An 18,822-nucleotide genomic window follows, 5' to 3' on the forward strand; every position below is an offset into this window, starting at 1 on the left:
AAAATGACCCCCCCCCCCCCCCCAAGCATAATGTATCCAACTGTTATCAAAAATCAACAAGGAAAAAAAACCAATTGATTTACTCAATTATAGAAAAGTCGTGTCAGGATGATTGCCAATGGGATAAGTAGCAACCATTTCCACCCTGTTTTATTCTCCCTATGAATATGCAAAGTTGTGTTGTCTTTCCCTTTCACTCTTTCTTCAGCGGCTCTGTTTTTGGGAGACGAGGTAATGACAGAAGTGGGATCCCAAACAGAGACCAAGAGCCTAAAATCAGGGCATGTACCAACACGCCCTAATTTTGGTAAAGAAGATGCCCACTCATGCTGCGCTCCTCCTGTGAGACACTGAAATACAATTCTAGAGAGAGTCCCGGGACCCAGAGGAGATGATGTTTTCCTCTATAACAAGCACTAAACACAGAACGCTAGCTATAAATTTAATTGGATGTTCCCTAAAGTTCGAGCAATGAGCTTGTAGGTCAAGCTGTTTTGGTTCACTTATTCCTTGAAGGTGATAAATAGAATATGCTCCATTTTTTCCCTTCGAGTAAACAGAGTAATGATGCTCAGCGGTGTCTGAAGGAGTGGGTGGAGAACTCAAACTCACCTCAAACTGAGACGGCAAACAAATGAAAGGTCAGCACCAGTGAGACTGTTTGCTCTGAGAGCTTGTGAGGAAGGCATAAGTTTGATTTGAACATTGGTAGAGATCAAGTTTTGTTGTTGCCATGTTTTTAAACAACCCATTTAAACCTCTAAACTTCATAAAAGGCTTTGGAAATTAATGAATGAAAGTATGATGCATAAAAATAACAATGATAATGTTCATATAACATTACTTCTTTTTAGTAAGTCTCTTATGTGCACTAGGGTTGCATTTATTTGATGAAATGAATGCATAATAAAAACTGTAAAATTCTGAAATATTATTACAATTTAAAATAAAAGTTTTCTATTTGATTATATTTTACAATGCAATTTATTTCTGTGATGCAAAGCTGAATTTTCAGCATCATTACTCCAGTCTCCAGTGTCACGTGATCCTTCAGAAATCATTCAAATATGCTTATTTGCTGCTCAAGAAACATTTCATACTGTTATCAAAGTTGTGCTTCTTAAATTTTGGTGTAAACCATTAAAAATGTTTTCAGGATTTTTTGTCTTATATAAAGTTCAAAAGAACATTATTTATTCGAAATAAAAATCTTTTGATGTATCAAAAATCTCTTTACTATCACTTTTGATCAATTTAATGCATCCTTGCTAAATAAAAGTATTCATTTTGAACAGTAACAGTAAAATGCCATATATACATTTAACTTATATATGTCTATGGTTAATAATTGTGGATAATTATGGCCTCATGTTTGTCACATACTGTATATTATATTGTGTTTTAAGTTAAAGAGCACCACACTCTATTCCTGTAAATTGCACACAATTGTATAATCTTGTCACTTTGGCATCTCTTACAAGTACTTATGGTGGTATCAGTATAATCAGCAATAATGTATATAATGTGTGGGTGATTATGAGGCTTATCGGTTATTGTTGCTTATGATCTTCGAATAGCCTGGTTTCTCAATCTGGGCAGATGATATAGAATGATACGATTCCTGGTATCAGCCATTCACCTTGCTGGCATTTGAAACTTGCAACAGCTTGTCTAGAATGCATATGAATTGTGATTTGCTCTCTCCTGTTCATTCAACAGAGACAGGCAACAAGATTGAGTGTTAATGATCCATTGAAAGAGACAAAAGTAATGGTTTGTCTGCATTTGCAGGGACATGTCCGTACCATTCAACTCCAATCACCTGATCACAGAACCAGCAGGTCACAGCTTACTTTACACGTTTTCCTGGAATATTATTATTGGCGTATAATGTATGAGAGAAGAGTCAAGGGAGATGATGATTACAATGCTGAAAAATACTTAAATCTGATTGGCCAATTCCAGCATCCTGCAGCTGAATAATTTGTATAACTACATTAAACTGTATAATTGACAATTGCTCCAAGCAGATGATTTTATATTTACGCTGAAAAACTGTGATATAGTCGGATTTAATTTGAAACTATTTTAACTCAGAAATTGCTAGCATATTTCACAAATAATTACTAAGAAACAGCAAGTACCACATTGAATTAAACATGAAATTTTTAAGTAGAAAGAAGTAGGCTATTTTATTGTAAAACCTACTCCAGTAATCTTGTGTTTACAACTTCCAAAAATCATTTTTACAGTGTGTATCATGTATCACTTAAAAAAAAAAAAAACCGTTGTCCATAAAATGCGTTGCACAAATTCGAACATCTGGGTTGTGCTGTTCTGTTGTAAATAAATCTTAACCAATGATTCCTAATTCCATCTACTCCCGGAAGGCCAAATAAAGTGAATTTGCTTTCGCACTGAACCACAGCGTCTCCCTGACATGCTGCTTCAACACTACTGCTGTTCCTGAAACCACACCTTCTTTCTTTGCGTGCACATTTGGGCAGTATTATGCTAATATTTTCACTTAGTGACGTGGATATGTGGGGGCGAGTTAGAACGAGCCGTTTTACGTAGGCGTGGCTGACTCTTAACTTTTATAAAGAATATCTCTTTGGATTTGAGACTTTAGTCTTTGCAACTTTACAGATCTTCTTTATGCACCAAGAGCTTGTAACACTCCAAAGAGAAAGGAAAACTTGAAATCGCATTATATGACCCCTTAAATAAATACAGGTGATTTACAAAATTAAAGTTAATTGAAAATATATATTTTTTACATATTAAACGTTTGTTTTATAGCAAAAGCAGATAACTCCAACAGTCCACATTTCATGTTTTAGAGTTTAAAAAAACACTTGTTTAATCTTTGCAATCTCCTCAGATGACAATGTAGATGCCTGACAAACGTTGTTGTTGTTGTGATCATAAACCATATGGATGTGATTACACGCAATACACGGAGCTTTTCCCTCACCATTGTAACGTGCTGCTTTTGCAAGGTTCCATGAAAACGTTTCAGCTTTTATTTTCCTTCTTCGCCCTGAAGAAGATATCACAGGTTCATCAAGTTCATTGAAATTATCCATCCTCGATCACGTTTAGTCAGCTTTGACGAAACTCCTCTCTCTCAGCTAGCACGTCTTTTCAAAGTGAAAGTAGCCTTGTCACCTGACCTGAATACAGCGCGCTGATTCGCTAAAATGGACTTATCGGCTTCTGTTCACAAACAACAAGTGCGCTTGTCAGCTTCTGCAGTAAAATGTGAAATCGCGATGCCTTGAAAGTTGACAAAACCGGCGTTTTTGACTAAACGTGTTTAGGGTTCAGATCGCGCTATATGTGGAGAATAATGAACGGTAATCTTTTTTTTTTTTTAAAGTGGCGTTTATCGGTTTTTGCAAATGAACTCTTCATATATACCCTGAAATTAGCAGTAAGGGTCCCAAAACAGGTGGAAGGACCCCTTGTTTTACCCTTATAGTAATCTTTGCTGAAGTTTCAAAGTGAGATAAATTTTGTAGACAAAAATTTGTTTTTCAAAGCAGTCAACTAAAAATACAATGTCAAAATTTAATTTGGGTACTTTATTTTCCTAACAGAAGTAGGCTATCATTCACATGTGACAGGCTTAAGAGTCAATTAGGTCTTCAGTTGAAGTGATGAGTTGATCAGTGTCTTTCAAGCGGTCATCGTAGCAGCACTTCCAATGGTTTTATGGTTTCTGCCCAGGCAAACGCTCTCACACGTGCAGGAGGAGATACAGGAAGGGAGGAGAGAGAGGTGTCTGACTGGGGCAGTTTTCCTCAGGAGAGATGAAAAGACACGTCCTGCTGAGTCTGAGCTTATTGTCTGCTGAAGTGTTATGGATGTAACCAGGAGTGTTGAAGCTTCAATAAAAACACTGTCTCTCTTTGTCAGGCATGACTTTTAGGATGCTTTTAAAAGCAAAAAATACTGCTTTGAAAAGTTAGCACTCCAGACAGAGCAACGACCTAAACCAAACAGTTTTAACTGTTTCAGAAGACCAGCAACTTCCTTGGCATGTTCATTAGTGGTTGGAAGTTTCAAAAAAGGAAGGAAATCCTGACTGAAGCTTGGGAGGAAATCCTAATTGTTCCACTTCAGTTCCCCATATTACCTTAGAGACATGGTTAAAATTCATCAACCGGCGTGGAGCAGAATGATTCGGTTAAACCTCAGGGATATCCTTTATTTCCTCTGAGGCTTCTGTTATCTTGAGACCTTGCGTGGTGCGGAGGACAGGAAAGGCCATCTGTTCTTCTGCAGGGTCTTTGATGTGGTCAACACCAACACATGAACCTCATTTTAACACTTAACTGTTTCCCACTACAGCCATGGAAAAGGCTTTCTGAACTCATCAGGATGTCAAGGCAAGGATCGCTATTATTATTGCACATACTCAGGGTGAGGGATTTAAATATGTGTCGAACTCTAGGCATAAAACATTGGTGTGGAACTTGTCCCACAGTGTTTGTGCCACTCTAGGAACATATAGGAACCACTACCAGTGTGATTTTTTTTCTTTCTTCAGAGAATGTACATTTGTAGTTATTTCAAGACCCCATGATATCAAAAAAAAATTTGGCATCTAATCCATGTTATTTTAGATCAGAGGTGCCCAAAATGTTAATATAAAGGACCAAAACTCAAACTTGACTGAGGGCCGTGGGCCAAAAGTAAATTTTTGTTATATTAAAATATATTTTTTTAATTAAGTAGTTAAACAATTTAAATACCTTTTTTTGTTAAATGTTAAATGATTTTTTATTGCATTTTGTATTTATTTATTTACATTTTTTACATTTCAATGCAAAAATAAAACCCCCAAAGAAATGTTAAAAGGAAAAAAATCATAATTGAAGATATGCTTCAATCACATGTGTTTCCTCCTCTTCCTGTGTTATGGCATGGCACGGCCCTGATTTGTGCATCTCTGCTTTAGATCAATTAAATGCATGTTTGCTAAATACAATTTTCAATAAAAAAAAAAATTCAAATTTTTCAATGGTGTATATGTTACATATGTATTCCTGACTAGACAATTCCCAGGGAGTGAACTGGGATTATGGGTGATCCTGGGAAGTAATCTGACCGCTACTGAACAATGGCATGAGAATAGAGCTGGTTAGTTAATCCATTTCCCGTTTTTCTTAAATGGCTTAAAGGACGTGCTGAAGAAACATCTGGAGGTTGTTTGGAGCTGCTTCTAGGGCAGTGAGAGGGTTAGGAGCCTCGGATGGCTGCTGTTGGGGGGAGAACACCACCTGTCTGGAGCTGTTGACAATGGAGGAACCGAGGATATGCTCTGACATAATATTCAACATCCTCTCTCCCAAACACAACATTTACAGACAAGCAATGTGGAAGACAACTCACATGCATTCATGCACATGAACATTGCATCCTTATATTAACAATACCCTGTTGGTGAGAGTCACTGTGGATGTGTTTGTGGTCCCTGGGCTCACCGTGAACTCTTGAACTACCTTGCGTTTGTGGCATAATGCTGATTACCACAGAAAATAATGTTGCCTCACCCCTTAGGTTTACAGTAAGGCAATTAAAAAATGTGACCACAATATACATTGAAATCTTCACTGTTGCAGAAGTGTAGACATGATGCTTAAACATTAAATGTGTTTTAAGATTAGAAGGGTAGAATCACAATAGAAGAAGTCTGTTTGCATGGCTCAAACTATGCAGTTAGACTGTGAAATTATATTTTTAAAAGTTGCAAAATAAATGATTAGGGTATGTTTTAAAAGAAAATACTATTTCGGTTTTTCTACTTCCACATTTCATGTTTAATTCAGTGTTTCTTGCCGTTTCTTCTTAAGTAGGATGATTTAGCCCAAAAATAAACTTCACATTTCTGCTTTTAAGCCTGCTAGAACATTGGTCCCTGTTTACATCTAATGTACGTTAGAGTATCCTTAATTTTTGCTTTAAAACTGAATATTTTTTGGATAATTGACCTAGGAAATCATCATATGTTGTCAGTAGACCTTCACTTGTGCCTGAAACATCCCTATAAGAGCCTGAGAGAGATTTAGTTGAATTTACCCTTATTGCTCTTCATACTCAAACACAGACCAGTCAGATTTTAGATCTCACAGTGTCCTCTTTCATCAGTAGGGCCTTTCGCAGTGCTTTAGTTCCAGAACTAAATGTATAGTACTAAAGTACTGGGACGATTTTGCGCGAACTATTTCCCAGTACCATTTAAAGGGTTGCATTCGCACCGACAGTGTGTACTAAGAAGTGACGTAAGCCGGTCGTCATTTGTGCGCGGCGTTCAACAACAGAAACAAAGAACAACATTAACAACAGGAGGATGGAGGACGTAGTGATTGGAGCTGTGTTTTTGTTGTGTCTCGCGGGTTTCACAATAATGGACATGGAAAGTCAACGTATACGTAAAGCGATTGAAAGAACGGAAAGGAGGACTAAGAATCTCCAACGACAGCTACCAGTGCTACATTTGCTACAAGTGCCTGCACTTCAGCGTCCGTCCATCTATTGCTGTTCTCCATACTTGCGAAATAAGTTGACACAATGTTTACAGTATGTTTACACAGCGTTTTAAATCATGGCGGGTGAGGGCATTTTCATACGCGTTTGGCCAATCAATGTCTACTTACGTCACGATTAGTACCAGTTGTGCTGGTTAGACCCTGCTCCGGAGTAGGAGCTAATTTGGTTCTCGAAAAAGGCAGTCCGGTACTAAAATCGCACCCAGTTCCGGCGGTGCGAAAACGCCAAAAAGTGAGTAGTTCCACAATTAGTTCTGGTACTATGAAAAGGTTCCCGTGGTACGAAAGGCCCTAGTGTCTCCTTTACCTCAGCCCCCATTCTCTGGGATACACACACAATCCCACACACAGACACACACTCGGGGGAGGGGCGGTCATACCCTTTGTCCTTCTGGTTACTGTACATATGAATGGATGCAGGCAGGGACAGGAACCCCTGAACTCATGAATGTGAATGGAGTCAGGACACCGGCCTGACGAGCGGGTCTCACTGGTTATTAGAAGTGTGTATGTGTGTCTGTGCAGTAAGGAAATGAGCACTCTGTGGTCAGCTTTCCACATTCATTATATTACATTTGTGGCCATAAACACTGCCAGTCAAAAGTTTTGACACACTTGACTGAATTTATGTTTCTTGATTATGGCTTTAAACACTTAAGTAATGTTTTTTATTACTGCTATACCATTCACAAGTTTTGGTTGGTAATATTTTTATATTGTTTTTTTTCTAATGCTCACTAAAGTTGCATTATCTGTTAAATATTGTGGAAGATTGTTACAATTTAAAATAACAGTTTTTTATTTTTAATAGAAAATAGAAATAAAATCAGTTTTATTCCTGTGATATAAATCTGAATTTTCAGCATCATTACTCTAGTCTTCAGTGTCACATGATCCTTTAGAAATCATTCTAATATGCTGATTTGCTGCTTAAGAAACATTTCTGATTATTATCAATGTTGACAATAGTTGTGCTGCTTCATATTTTTGTGAAAACATTGTCTTTTTTTCAGGATTCTTTGATGAATAGAAAGTTAAGAACAGCATTTATTTAAAATATAAATATTTTCTAGCATTATAAATATTTTTATAGTTTTTGTCACTTTTGGTCAAATGAATGTGTGCTTTCATATATATATATACATTTTTGTATTTTGTTAGATTTTATTTCTTTTAAACATAAAATCCTAATTTTTTTGGCAATGTAAACCATTGTTTAAGAGTTGTACATATCTGAATCTACAAGTCTTGTTTGGTCAAATGCATTAGTTTATCTAAACATTAGTATCAAAATAACCTCTAAGGAATAATTTTGCATGTTCAAACCGAATCATCCATGTGGATTAATCTTTCAAAGGCTGTCCAGGTCAGTAGAGGCTGGAGTCCCAGCGGGTGTTGACTGTGCATGGAAGACTTGAGCCATAATGAGATCCCTAATAACAGCAGTAACCCTTCAGAGTAATATCCCTCCTGTGGATAACCAGAAATCACATCTATTCCAGCCGTCTGTCTGTTTCTTCATCTTTTGTCCTGTATGTCTAACTTTCTTTAGGTTTGTTTTGAGAACCAAGTGTCTTCCTGATGTGTATTGATCCTCTCACTACCCTTTTCTTCTCCCTTTCTCCCTCCCTCACTATAGAAGAGCTTGAAGTCCCCTGGTTTTACACATTAACAGTAGAGTGGTCACATGTTGGGGTTTTATTGACATTATTTGCTATATTAAAGCCCCAATACTACTACTGTTAAAGTCAGAAGCAGATATGCAAGCTGAGTTTGAGTTTTTTTTTGTCACTCATCTTGGTGTGCCAATAGGTTTTGCATTGATCTTTTATGATGTTTATCTGATAAAAGAACAATGTTTAAAGGGGTCATATGATGCCCATTTTCCACAAGTTAATATTATTTTTTAGGGTCTTAATGAAAAGTCTGTAACATAGTTTGGTTCAAATTGGTTTTATTGACATTATTTGCTATATTAAAGCCCCAATACTACTACTGTTAAAGTCAGAAGCAGATATGCAAGCTGAGTTTGAGTTTTTTTTTGTCACTCATCTTGGTGTGCCAATAGGTTTTGCATTGATCTTTTATTATGTTTATCTGATAAAAGAACAATGTTTAAAGGGGTCATATGATGCCCATTTTCCACAAGTTAATATTATTTTTTAGGGTCTTAATGAAAAGTTTGTAACATAATTTGGTTCAAATTTCTCAATGGTAGTGTAAAAAAACTTTTTTTTTATCCTGTCAAAAACAGCTCTTTTGAGATCAAGCCGTTTTTGTAGCATTTTCCTTTAAATGTTAATGATGTCTGCTGACCCCGCCCCTCTCTTCCGTTTACTTTAGCTGCATTCATCGTGAAACTTTCTAATTAGCACATTATTAGGAAAGGTGATTTGCAAAGATTCATTACAAAACATTATACTCACTTCTTCTGTAGATGAGGCTGGATCATTAATGATTTGCGCGAACATAGACGCATTTATGTAGATCAGGGGAGCATTCCCTTCAGAAACAAATGAAATCCACTGCGAGTTCGATGGCTCAGATGTCGGGAGTAAATGACGACAGATGTGTTCATTATTACATCCAACAACAAAACACCTCAATCGCTTGTTAGGAGTCATTCTCGTCTACTCCTGCTCCAGTGTTGAAACAATGGCAGACTGATGACAGCTCACTCAGGGCGGGTCTAAGGTAAGACACCAGTCCAGTCTGTGCTGAAACACTACTGTCAATCAAACTATCGTGGGAGGGGCCTGTCTGTGTGACGTCACACAGACAGGCATCTGAGTTCGGCTCGATTTGAGAAAGGGGAAAACATTTAACCAGATTTTTTAAAAAAACACCGGGTGGATTGTTATCATTATAGGGTGGTTGTGTACACACACTGCCAACACACATTTCAGTTCAAACAACTTGTAAAAGTGCATGTAGCATCCTATGACCCCTTTAAGGCGTTTACATGACCTTTTTATATACATTCTCAAGTAATTAAAAATAATTGGTGTAAGTACCATACATGTGAACATACTCTGAAACAAGATTTCAAAGCTGTTCATCATGCTTTTGTGTTGCTTAAATAGGACTGCCTCATAAGATTTTACATGATTAAACAAGCATTTTAAAGGTTAACCACACAACAGAATGGCATGGGTTAGTAGAACTAGGTCAGAGAGTATGGTATTAAGTTATCATGGCATGATTTATTAAACTTTCCCAAGATAGAAAACTATTTAAAAAAACAAAACAACTAATATACTAGATACTACAGTATGCAACAGAAGTAAGCAGTGTATTAGGGTTTGTCACATTAAAATATTTGAACACTTTTGGACCTTATTACCAGTGGTTTCTAAATACTTCTTTGGGGGGACTGTAGACTATAACATGTCTGAATAATTTAACAGCTTTACTTGTGTTAAACGTTTTAATAAATCAGGCTTTAATCTACATCTAAAATGAAGGGTAAGCACAATGCAACTCATTTAGACAACTAAAAGCATTGGAAGGTCAAGGTTAGAGGCCAAACTGAGAGAGAAAGGTTTGAGAGTGTGTGGTCATGACCTCTATGTTGAACCTGTTGACTAGCTCCATTGTAAGGCATCAGGGTGTGTGAGATGATCCAGCTAGACAGCTGGTGGAGGTGAATGCAAACACAGGGTCAGGCTTGCTGGCCTTGACCCAGCGTCAAAGAAAAACATTGTGACCTGTGCTCTCTCTTTAATCTCGTGATTTGCTTGCTGTTTTCAGTCACAGATGCAACTTTTGGGTTTTATGACACCATGCACTTAGAGGAAATTAGTGTTCAAAATCTCAAAATAAAACTAGCTAGAACGAACAATAATATTTTAGTATCAAGTGTTGCATTGTAAGACTTGATCAAAGTTAATCTATTAACAACCTTTGTCTTTTTTCTGTTAGCAGTTTAAAGGAAACAACATTACACATTAAGCTGCATTAAAATTATATGGTTAAATAGATGCAAAACTATCAAAGTAAGTTTGCAGATAAAACTGAGGAAAAACTACAATACAGTTGCTCGTCAAACAGGTGCCATGATTAAACAAGCATGTTAAAGGTCAACATCGCAACAGGAAGGCATGGGATTGGAGAGCTGGGTCAGAGAGTATGGTATTAAGTTAGCATTGCATGATTCATTCAACTTTTCCATAGATGGAAAACTTTTAATATTTAAAAATCAACTAAAAAAAAACACAATATGCTTACTATTGCAACAGTAGCAAACAGTGAATTAGGGTTTGTCACATACAATAGCCTTAAAAAACATTTTGGATGACTGTAGACTATAACATATTTGAGTCATTTAACAACTTTACTTTTGTCAAATGTTTTAATAAATCAAGCTTTAATTGAGGGGTAAATGCAGCCAATACAACGCAATTCATTTAGACAACTAAAAGCATTGGAAGGCCAAGGCTAAAGGTTTGGGAGTGTGTGGTCATGACCTCTTAGTTGAACCTGTTGACTAGCTCCATTGTAAGACATCAGGGTGTGTGAGATGATCTAGCTAGACAGCTGGTGGAGGTGAATGCAAACACAGGGTCAGGCTTGCTGGCCTTGACCCAGCGTCAAAGAAAAACATTGTGACCTGTGCTCTCTCTTTAATCTCGTGATTTGCTTGCTGTTTTCAGTCACAGATGCAACTTTTGGGTTTTATGACACCATGCACTTAGAGGAAATTAGTGTTCAAAATCTCAAAATAAAACTAGCTAGAACGAACAATAATATTTTAGTATCAAGTGTTGCATTGTAAGACTTGATCAAAGTTAATCTATTAACAACCTTTGTCTTTTTTCTGTTAGCAGTTTAAAGGAAACAACATTACACATTAAGCTGCATTAAAATGATATGGTTAAATAGATGCAAAACTATCAAAGTAAGTTTGCAGATAAAACTGAGGAAAAACTACAATACAAGCTCGTCAAACAGGTGCTTTTTGTATAAAAACCACTTCCCAGAGCCAGAAACAGCCCTAAAATACATGGTCAGTTGTGTTGGATGAGTGCATTGCCATGGTGATAAGACCAAGCAGTGCAGTAAATTGTAAGTAAAAGTTGATGAAATTCTAGAGTCTGTTAGAGAGTTAAGCTCCTTTCAACCCAGACTAGCAAAGATAAAACACATCCAGGGGCCCAAGGTCCATCTGGTCTTCACCTGTGTTGAGTCTATTCAGAACCCTAAACCCCATTCTAACCTCTGTGACACTATAGGAATTTTAATAGAGATTCTGAGACTGAGAATGAGATTTAGAGATTGTCCATTCTTTGATGTCTATCTGTCAACTGTTTTTCTCTTTGATTTAATACTCATCTTTCATTGCCTGTTGCTTTAACTGTTTTTTCCCTCCTTAACAGCTCTGCAGCCTCAAAGCCTTCAACTTGTTCAGATAAGTCCATATCATACAGAGATTAATTGAAAACAATAGAGGTCCTGTATATGGATCTGGTCTTGTACGGATAAAAAGCCTGCACACAGATACAAGGACAATCTGAGGTGGGAGAATGGACTCTTGAAAACTCTTCTGGTACGGTAATAATAATTAATTTGCTAAAAGTTTCTGTAAGTTGTACTTTGAGAGTGTGCTATATGGACGAGAAGGTAAAGGAAAACGTTTTTAAATAGTATTAGAGAAATTAATTATTTGGAAAAAAAAAATAAGATGCACAGCTGAAATGAATGTGAAAAAGCAAAATTTTTATTGAGTTACATCAAGTACAGTTTTGTTCCCAAAGCAGTTTTAATTGTGCTATTTACACAGTGGTTTTGATCATAAGTAATTTTGCAAAGATATTCAAAGACCTTATTTACAGTATATAGTACGAATGCTGAACGTCGGTTCTGGAGATCCACAGTCCTGCAGAGTTCAGATCCAACCCTACTCAATCACACCTGAATAAGCTAAACAAGTTCTAAGAGTTACTAGAAAGCTATAGGCAAGTTTTAACCAAGGTTGGAGCAAAACTCCACAAAACTGTGGATCTCCAGGACCGACGCTGACCAGCCCTGGCATAAAAGTTTTTATACAAATCAACAGTTGTTGGTGTTGTTGAGAAGTCCAATGTCGCCATATCAGTGTATGAAACTATCACTGTCATGTTCAAGGTAAAGTTGGGTGGAGATCAGTGATCGGGTTTGGCCATTTTTGGATTAGAAGTCTCCAAATACTCTTACGAGTTTGCTTGGCTCACAAGTGCAAGTAAACCATGACCAGTCCAAGTTTGTCAAGAATGGCTCTATGTGAGTCCCAAATTTCAGGTAAAGCTAAAGGTTTACTTAACAGGATCCATTCTAGGCTTCAGTGAAGCTACACCAAAGTCATAACCTTGAGTGACGCTGGCTGAAAGCGGCGGATCTTCTTCTTCAGTGCTCTGGAAGCTTTGATGCGACAGGCTGCTGGCTCTGGGCGATGGTGTTGCTGAAGAGAAAAGCCCGCTGCCGTGGTCCCCATAGCAGCCTGAGCCCACACTAAACCGCCTTCATCTTCCTCTTCTTCCTCCAACAGGTCCTCCTCATCCAGCAAGAGACTGCCGTCCGAGTCTGAGGCGGTCTGAGAGCCCTGACTGGACTCGCTGTCTCCAAAACGGTTTGTGGTGTAGTCGCTCATCTCTCCATCACTGCTTGCTGCGATAGTAGAGTGAAAGAGTGATGCACACTCTGCAGAGTACTCCGAAATCTCTGACTCACAACGAGGAGGGTAGCGGCTGGAGATTGGAGCTGCTGGATATCTAGATTCCAAGTAACTGAAGTAAGAGGAGGTGGAAAGTGAGTGGGGAAGGGCCCGTGGAGGACAACCCCACTGACCTGAGCGAGGCCTGGCACTAACACTCCTTACCATGACCCCCTTTCGAGAGTTGAACACCTCTTTGGATCTCTGGGTTTGGAGAGCTGGGGGCAAAGGGATCTCAGAGGAGGAAGGCCATTTCCGAGAACTTTGTTTCTTTTTGGCTTGGTCTAGAGGAAGGTGCACAGGTTCTGGGGCTTTACGGAACTTGGAGATTTGGCTTTGTTGAAGGTGAGGGTTGTTCTGGATGCAGTGTGAGTTGAAAAGTCCATTACAACTGCAATCTGAGCAAGAGTTCATCTGGAACTCTTCCAGATTTGTTACTCTCCCTTTGCATGAGCTGGACTGTTTAAAGTCAGTTCGGGTTTTGGTGCAGAACTCTCGAGACAAGTGTTTATGCTGCTGTTTCTTTGCTGAAAGCTTCTCAGAGCTCTTCTTTCTCAGTTTTACAGATTTCGTTTTCTTGTCTGCCTGACGCACTTTCACCCTCTGAGACCCTGCCGGAACAAACTGTGCATGGACAAATTCTGATTGAGGTGCGCCGCCTTTATCACCAAAAGAAGCTCTACCGTCTTCTCTTCTGAAGGTAAAACTCGATCTCCTCTCTACTGGCTTTGGGACCATAGATGGGTCCTTGGAAAACTGTCCACTCCCTTTGACTGAGAGTCCATTCTCAGACTCAGTACCAGCCTTGCTTGAGGCATTCTTTATGGGAAAGTAATTATTTTGGAGATCCATGGAAGGTGTTGCGTGTGTGCCATGGCACAATGTCTTGACCTCAGTTGCTTCTGAATTGGGCTGCAGACCAGGTGCATTCCTCTGTTGCTGATTGCTGTTTAGTGATGAAGATGTTTTTCCAGTCTCCAGTGCATTTTCTAAGGGCATTGATATTTGCTGAAGGGATCCCAGCAGTTGAGGACCATTCAGCTGTCCGTAGGACATCTCTTGTGATCTGGGTCTTTGCTCCTGAGTACTAACAGTGTCATTTCTTTTTATGCTTAACAGGTTTATCTTACTGGAGCTTCGCTGTAGTAGCTTGTTGATGTATCCAGCAGTCCTGGAATTTGTGGACCCTTTGTTTGGGTTTTGGGTTTCCTCTTCAAGATCCACTCCAGACATTCCATCAAGTGCTACTGGATTTCCCTGATCAGTGGTGCAACTGAAGATGGGGCTTTGTAAGGCCACAGCATGCAGTGGACTGGGATAACAGTAAACTTCTGTCCCATTGCTAGATACCAGGTTATTCTGGTATTTGGGGTCTACTGAGGGGTTTTGGAGGCTACCACAAGGAGTGGAGCTCTTCACATCAGTGGATTTGAAACAGCCAAAACCAGGTGCAATCATTCTGTCAAGGTCCCCTGAAAGAAAGACACAAGAGAAATGGCATCAAGATAATGTACTTTACATTTCAGAAGTTAAGCTGGTTATGACTATAGTGCCTACATTAAGATTCTACCCATATACCCATAGTTCTTTGTTAAAACTTTACCTAAATAACACATTTTCACGCTTACCTGTGGAAACAGGTCTTTGTCTTGCTCTTTCAGCTCGAGCTGATGTTGTTCGTATACAGCTGCTACCGAGCTTCACTCCTGATCGTGGTGCATCGGACTGGGCAGTGCTCTCATCAGCAGAACAACGACGGGACACACCAGTCTGTCCGGAACCACTACGACCATGTGGCACATATGAGGTGGGGAGATGAGGAAGCAGACTGGTTTGAGATGAGAAGGAGAGACTCTCGCTGTAGACGGAGGTGCATGAATTGGACAATGAGCCTGAACCACCATCACTGAGCTCATAGAACCCTGGGAGTAGAAATGAGCACTGTTAGATTCAATACATAGTTCATTTTTGCAACAAAAAATGCTTGATGTTGTCCTTCAGTTCTAAAAATGTTCGAAAAGCTGGTGTACATTTTTAAAGATGATGTGTGCAATTTGTCACTGTTATGTCCTACACATTAAGGCCATTTAAAAAACAGTTTACAATTCCATTTGGTATTGGCAAATGGAGCAGAAATTGCAATTAATGATATGTGAATGGGTATGTTTAGTCACCTGAACTGGGTCTGCTGTCACTCTCTAGGTGTTCAGTGGATGCTTTACACACATCCAGTTTCAGGTAATTGATCTGCTGATCTAGTTGCTGGAGATGAGTCTTCAATCCCACATCCTGTTTGCGCAGACGTGTCTGCAGGTACAACACACATTCACAAATATTAGTATGCAAATAAATCACCTTCATTTGCATGATGTATTATCACATACAATTTATTTAATGCATCATGCAGTGTTTAGTACATTTATTAACCACATTTTCAGACTTGTATATAAACTCAGTATTCATGATACAAATACTAAGCTGAAAGTTTGAGAATTGTGAATTGCAATAAACTCCAAGTCAGTCAAGCACAACAGAACTAAGTGTTCTTTGTTAAGCTATTCTTCATTCTGATTCCAAACTAACCACAGGAGAACATGGAAAACTGGATGCTTCCAGACATTTAATGGCTGATATGACTCCTGCTGTTATACGACGTAGACAAGAGGAGAAAAGACAGAGAGAGAGGAAGCAAATAAAGAAGGAAAGCGGTTGACTATTAACTAGGCAAGGATAAAGGGTAGCCCGGGGGAAGTGCTGTAAGATTACTAATCTCTCTCCTGGAGAGGAACACAAACTATTGTGTAAACCAAATGTATAGGAACAAGAGGAAATGACAATGCCAAATACAGAAAAATCTATAATGGTTGACTGTAAACCAGCTTTGCAAAGTAAAGAGTCACACCTGTGCCAAACTCTGACAATGCACAAATTTTAGTCTGTCTTCTTTGTACTTGCCGGTTAGTGAAAGAAGAATGAGGAACACTAATCCGATTTTATCTGAGGGTATTACTGTAAACTATGATTGTGTGGATAATGCAACCAGTTAAAACAAACCACTTAAACGGAGATAATCCTTATTGATAATAGGGTTATTATTATAATGAAGGGTTTTCTAAACTTAAGGGGTTTGTTGTAGCTGGGTACTGACATTTGAATGAATATGAAGGTAAACATGCCAGATGTTTTCTCAAGGTTCCTAGATATGACTAATTAAGCCTTGCTTTTTAAAGATTGCACAATGAGCAATTTCTAACTGATACTTTAGAGAAGAGCATAACTAGAAACGTGTAATTCACTACAAAACCTTCATAACTTTTTCAGGAAATGACTTTTCCTGGAAATGTACTGATATTTTGTTTAGCTTTCTGTTCATTTTGGAAATGTACTTATAAACGGCGTATCAGAATCTTAACGCACACATACATCTGCATTGGTGGAGCTCTTATTGTAGATGATATCCACTGTGCAATTTCCTTGTGCTTTGGAAAAAAGATGCCATTTCGTGATTGATTTAAATGGTGTAAGAACACTACTGTCAGTCTCTAATATGCCTATAGACCAGAGTCACTTTGACCGTTGAGCATTAGAAGGGTTCAACAAAAGTCCAAAAGGTTCAAACGTGCATCGGCTGCGGGGTCAAATCTGTGTCGCCGACCGGGCCACAGCTCCTCTGTTGCCATTCTCATTAAATTGGGTTAATCATCAGAAACGGACTGGCCCCCCTCAGAGCCCTTGATTTATGACCCCTCACTATATGACCCCCAGCTGAGCCTGTGATTCAGCACTGGATTCAATCATCAAGGGCACTGCCGAACCATGCACAAAATACACACACCAGTGAATCCTCACTACAATAAGAGCACATGGGAATGTAGGCTTTATGCAAAGATTCTCATTTGCTGCTGGAAAATCTACTTAATAATGTAAAAACTGACTAGAAAACATCTGGTAGATCTATCTATATCCATTCAAAAGTATCTCATCAGATCCATTCTTTGTTAACATTCACAACCAAAATTGAAATACATGTGAAGTGTTTTAAAAGAGCCAATAATGTATTTTACATGGTTTTGTCAGCTATAAATGAAAGGACAAACATGTCTTCATGTCATGAGCATTTTTTACTTGGCTGGTGTAAATAGTCATATGACTAGAGCTGTTTAATCCACTTTGCTTCTCTAAGATGATGTCTTCGTCAAAGCTCCATAAATGGAAGGCAAATAAAAGCTGTAAAAGCATAATACAGATATTATATTTGATACATAAAATATTTAAATGGCCTATTATTGATTATTATTAATATGAATAAGATTGCTTTAACTCGCATGTGAACATGTCAATGGTCAGAGCCCAAGTTTGGACTGTCTGATTCACACAGTTTTATTATTAAATGCAAAGTAAATTTAAATATGCATTTATACTTTAATATTTTTGTTGCCCACCTGTTAGAAGAAGTTATTCAACTGTCTACACTTGTCACCAAAATAAACCACAAACTTCATTCAAAATGATTAATAAGATGTCTTACCAGCTGTTGTTTGAGTAGAGTAAGTGTTGCCTCCATTCTCAGTTCCTCTGTGCTCACGTTCTCGTGTTTTGATGTCTTGGTGTCCTCTCTGTTCAGGGTCAGAGCCCAGTGCACCATGGCACTCTGTTTGTCCCGGAGGAAATGCAGCTCCTGCAGTCCAGCCAGCGCTGCGTGCAGCCTCTCTCCTGACCTTCCCCGGTCCATTCCTGCAGCTGCGCTCAGCAGCACACCTGTCCCAGATATTTTTCTTCCCAGCATTATCAGACGTGCTGTTTAGACATTTCCAGAGAGGCGAGGAAATAACGAGATCCGCTATGCGACTGAGCTTGTTCAATGTGCGTAACAGTGTGAATCAACTATTGTGTTGTTTGGACGAAGTGCGTGAGTGTATACAGTACCTGTACAACCCCGCCCACCTCCGCGCTGACCGTGGAAAACCACGCCCCTCGCTGGCTGATTGGCGGACATTGGCTGAGGATGGTCAGTGAATTAGCCAATCTTGCTTTGGTAAATGTCTGAGGCATGAATGTTAATGAGGTTACGTGATCAAACGCTGGAAGCAGTCAAGCAAGCAAGGAAAAAAAGCTACTAAAGGCTAGTGTAAACAAATTAATATTTATGAGCTGAGACATCGCACTGTCTGTATCAGGATTCGCAGATATCTACCAGGACACGTATCAGCATTCAGGATGCGTAGATTTCTTAAGACTCTGCGTCTTAGACAAATAATGCATAAAAAATGAGTTATTCGTTTTTTAAAAATAATAATAATTATTATTATTTATCTATTTATTTATTTATTTATTTACTTGTGTATTCTTTCGGAATTATTGGACAGCATGGGCGCTACTCTAGGGATTTGTTAGTAAGGGTTGTGGAATTGTTAAATGTGATATATACAGTGTTGGGGACAGTTACTTTTAAAAGTAATGCATTACAATATTGCGTTACTCCATAAAAAAATAACTAATTACGTTACTTAGTTACTTTTTATGGAAAGTAATGCGTTACGTTACTTTTGCGTTACTTTTTAAATCTGGACAGGGCTT

General features: G+C 38.5%; 1 protein-coding gene across 1 annotated transcript; it reads right to left on the bottom strand.

Moving 5' to 3' along the window:
- Window positions 1-12,265: 12,265 nt before the first annotated feature.
- LOC107568117 (dapper homolog 2-like) lies at window positions 12,266-18,233 on the bottom strand. Its single transcript, XM_016253967.1, has 5 exons — window positions 18,172-18,233; window positions 17,774-18,042; window positions 15,420-15,552; window positions 14,874-15,167; window positions 12,266-14,717 (listed from the first exon to the last, which is right to left on the bottom strand). The coding sequence occupies exons 2-5, from the start codon at window positions 18,029-18,031 to the stop codon at window positions 12,883-12,885; spliced, it is 2,520 nt and encodes an 839-aa protein (XP_016109453.1). The 5' UTR covers window positions 18,032-18,042; window positions 18,172-18,233; the 3' UTR covers window positions 12,266-12,882.
- Between the last annotated feature and the right edge of the window lie 589 nt (window positions 18,234-18,822).

The sequence above is a fragment of the Sinocyclocheilus grahami genome, unplaced genomic scaffold (assembly GCF_001515645.1).
Source record: "Sinocyclocheilus grahami isolate Dianchi unplaced genomic scaffold, SAMN03320097.WGS_v1.1 scaffold1215.1, whole genome shotgun sequence".
NCBI lineage: Eukaryota > Metazoa > Chordata > Actinopteri > Cypriniformes > Cyprinidae > Sinocyclocheilus > Sinocyclocheilus grahami.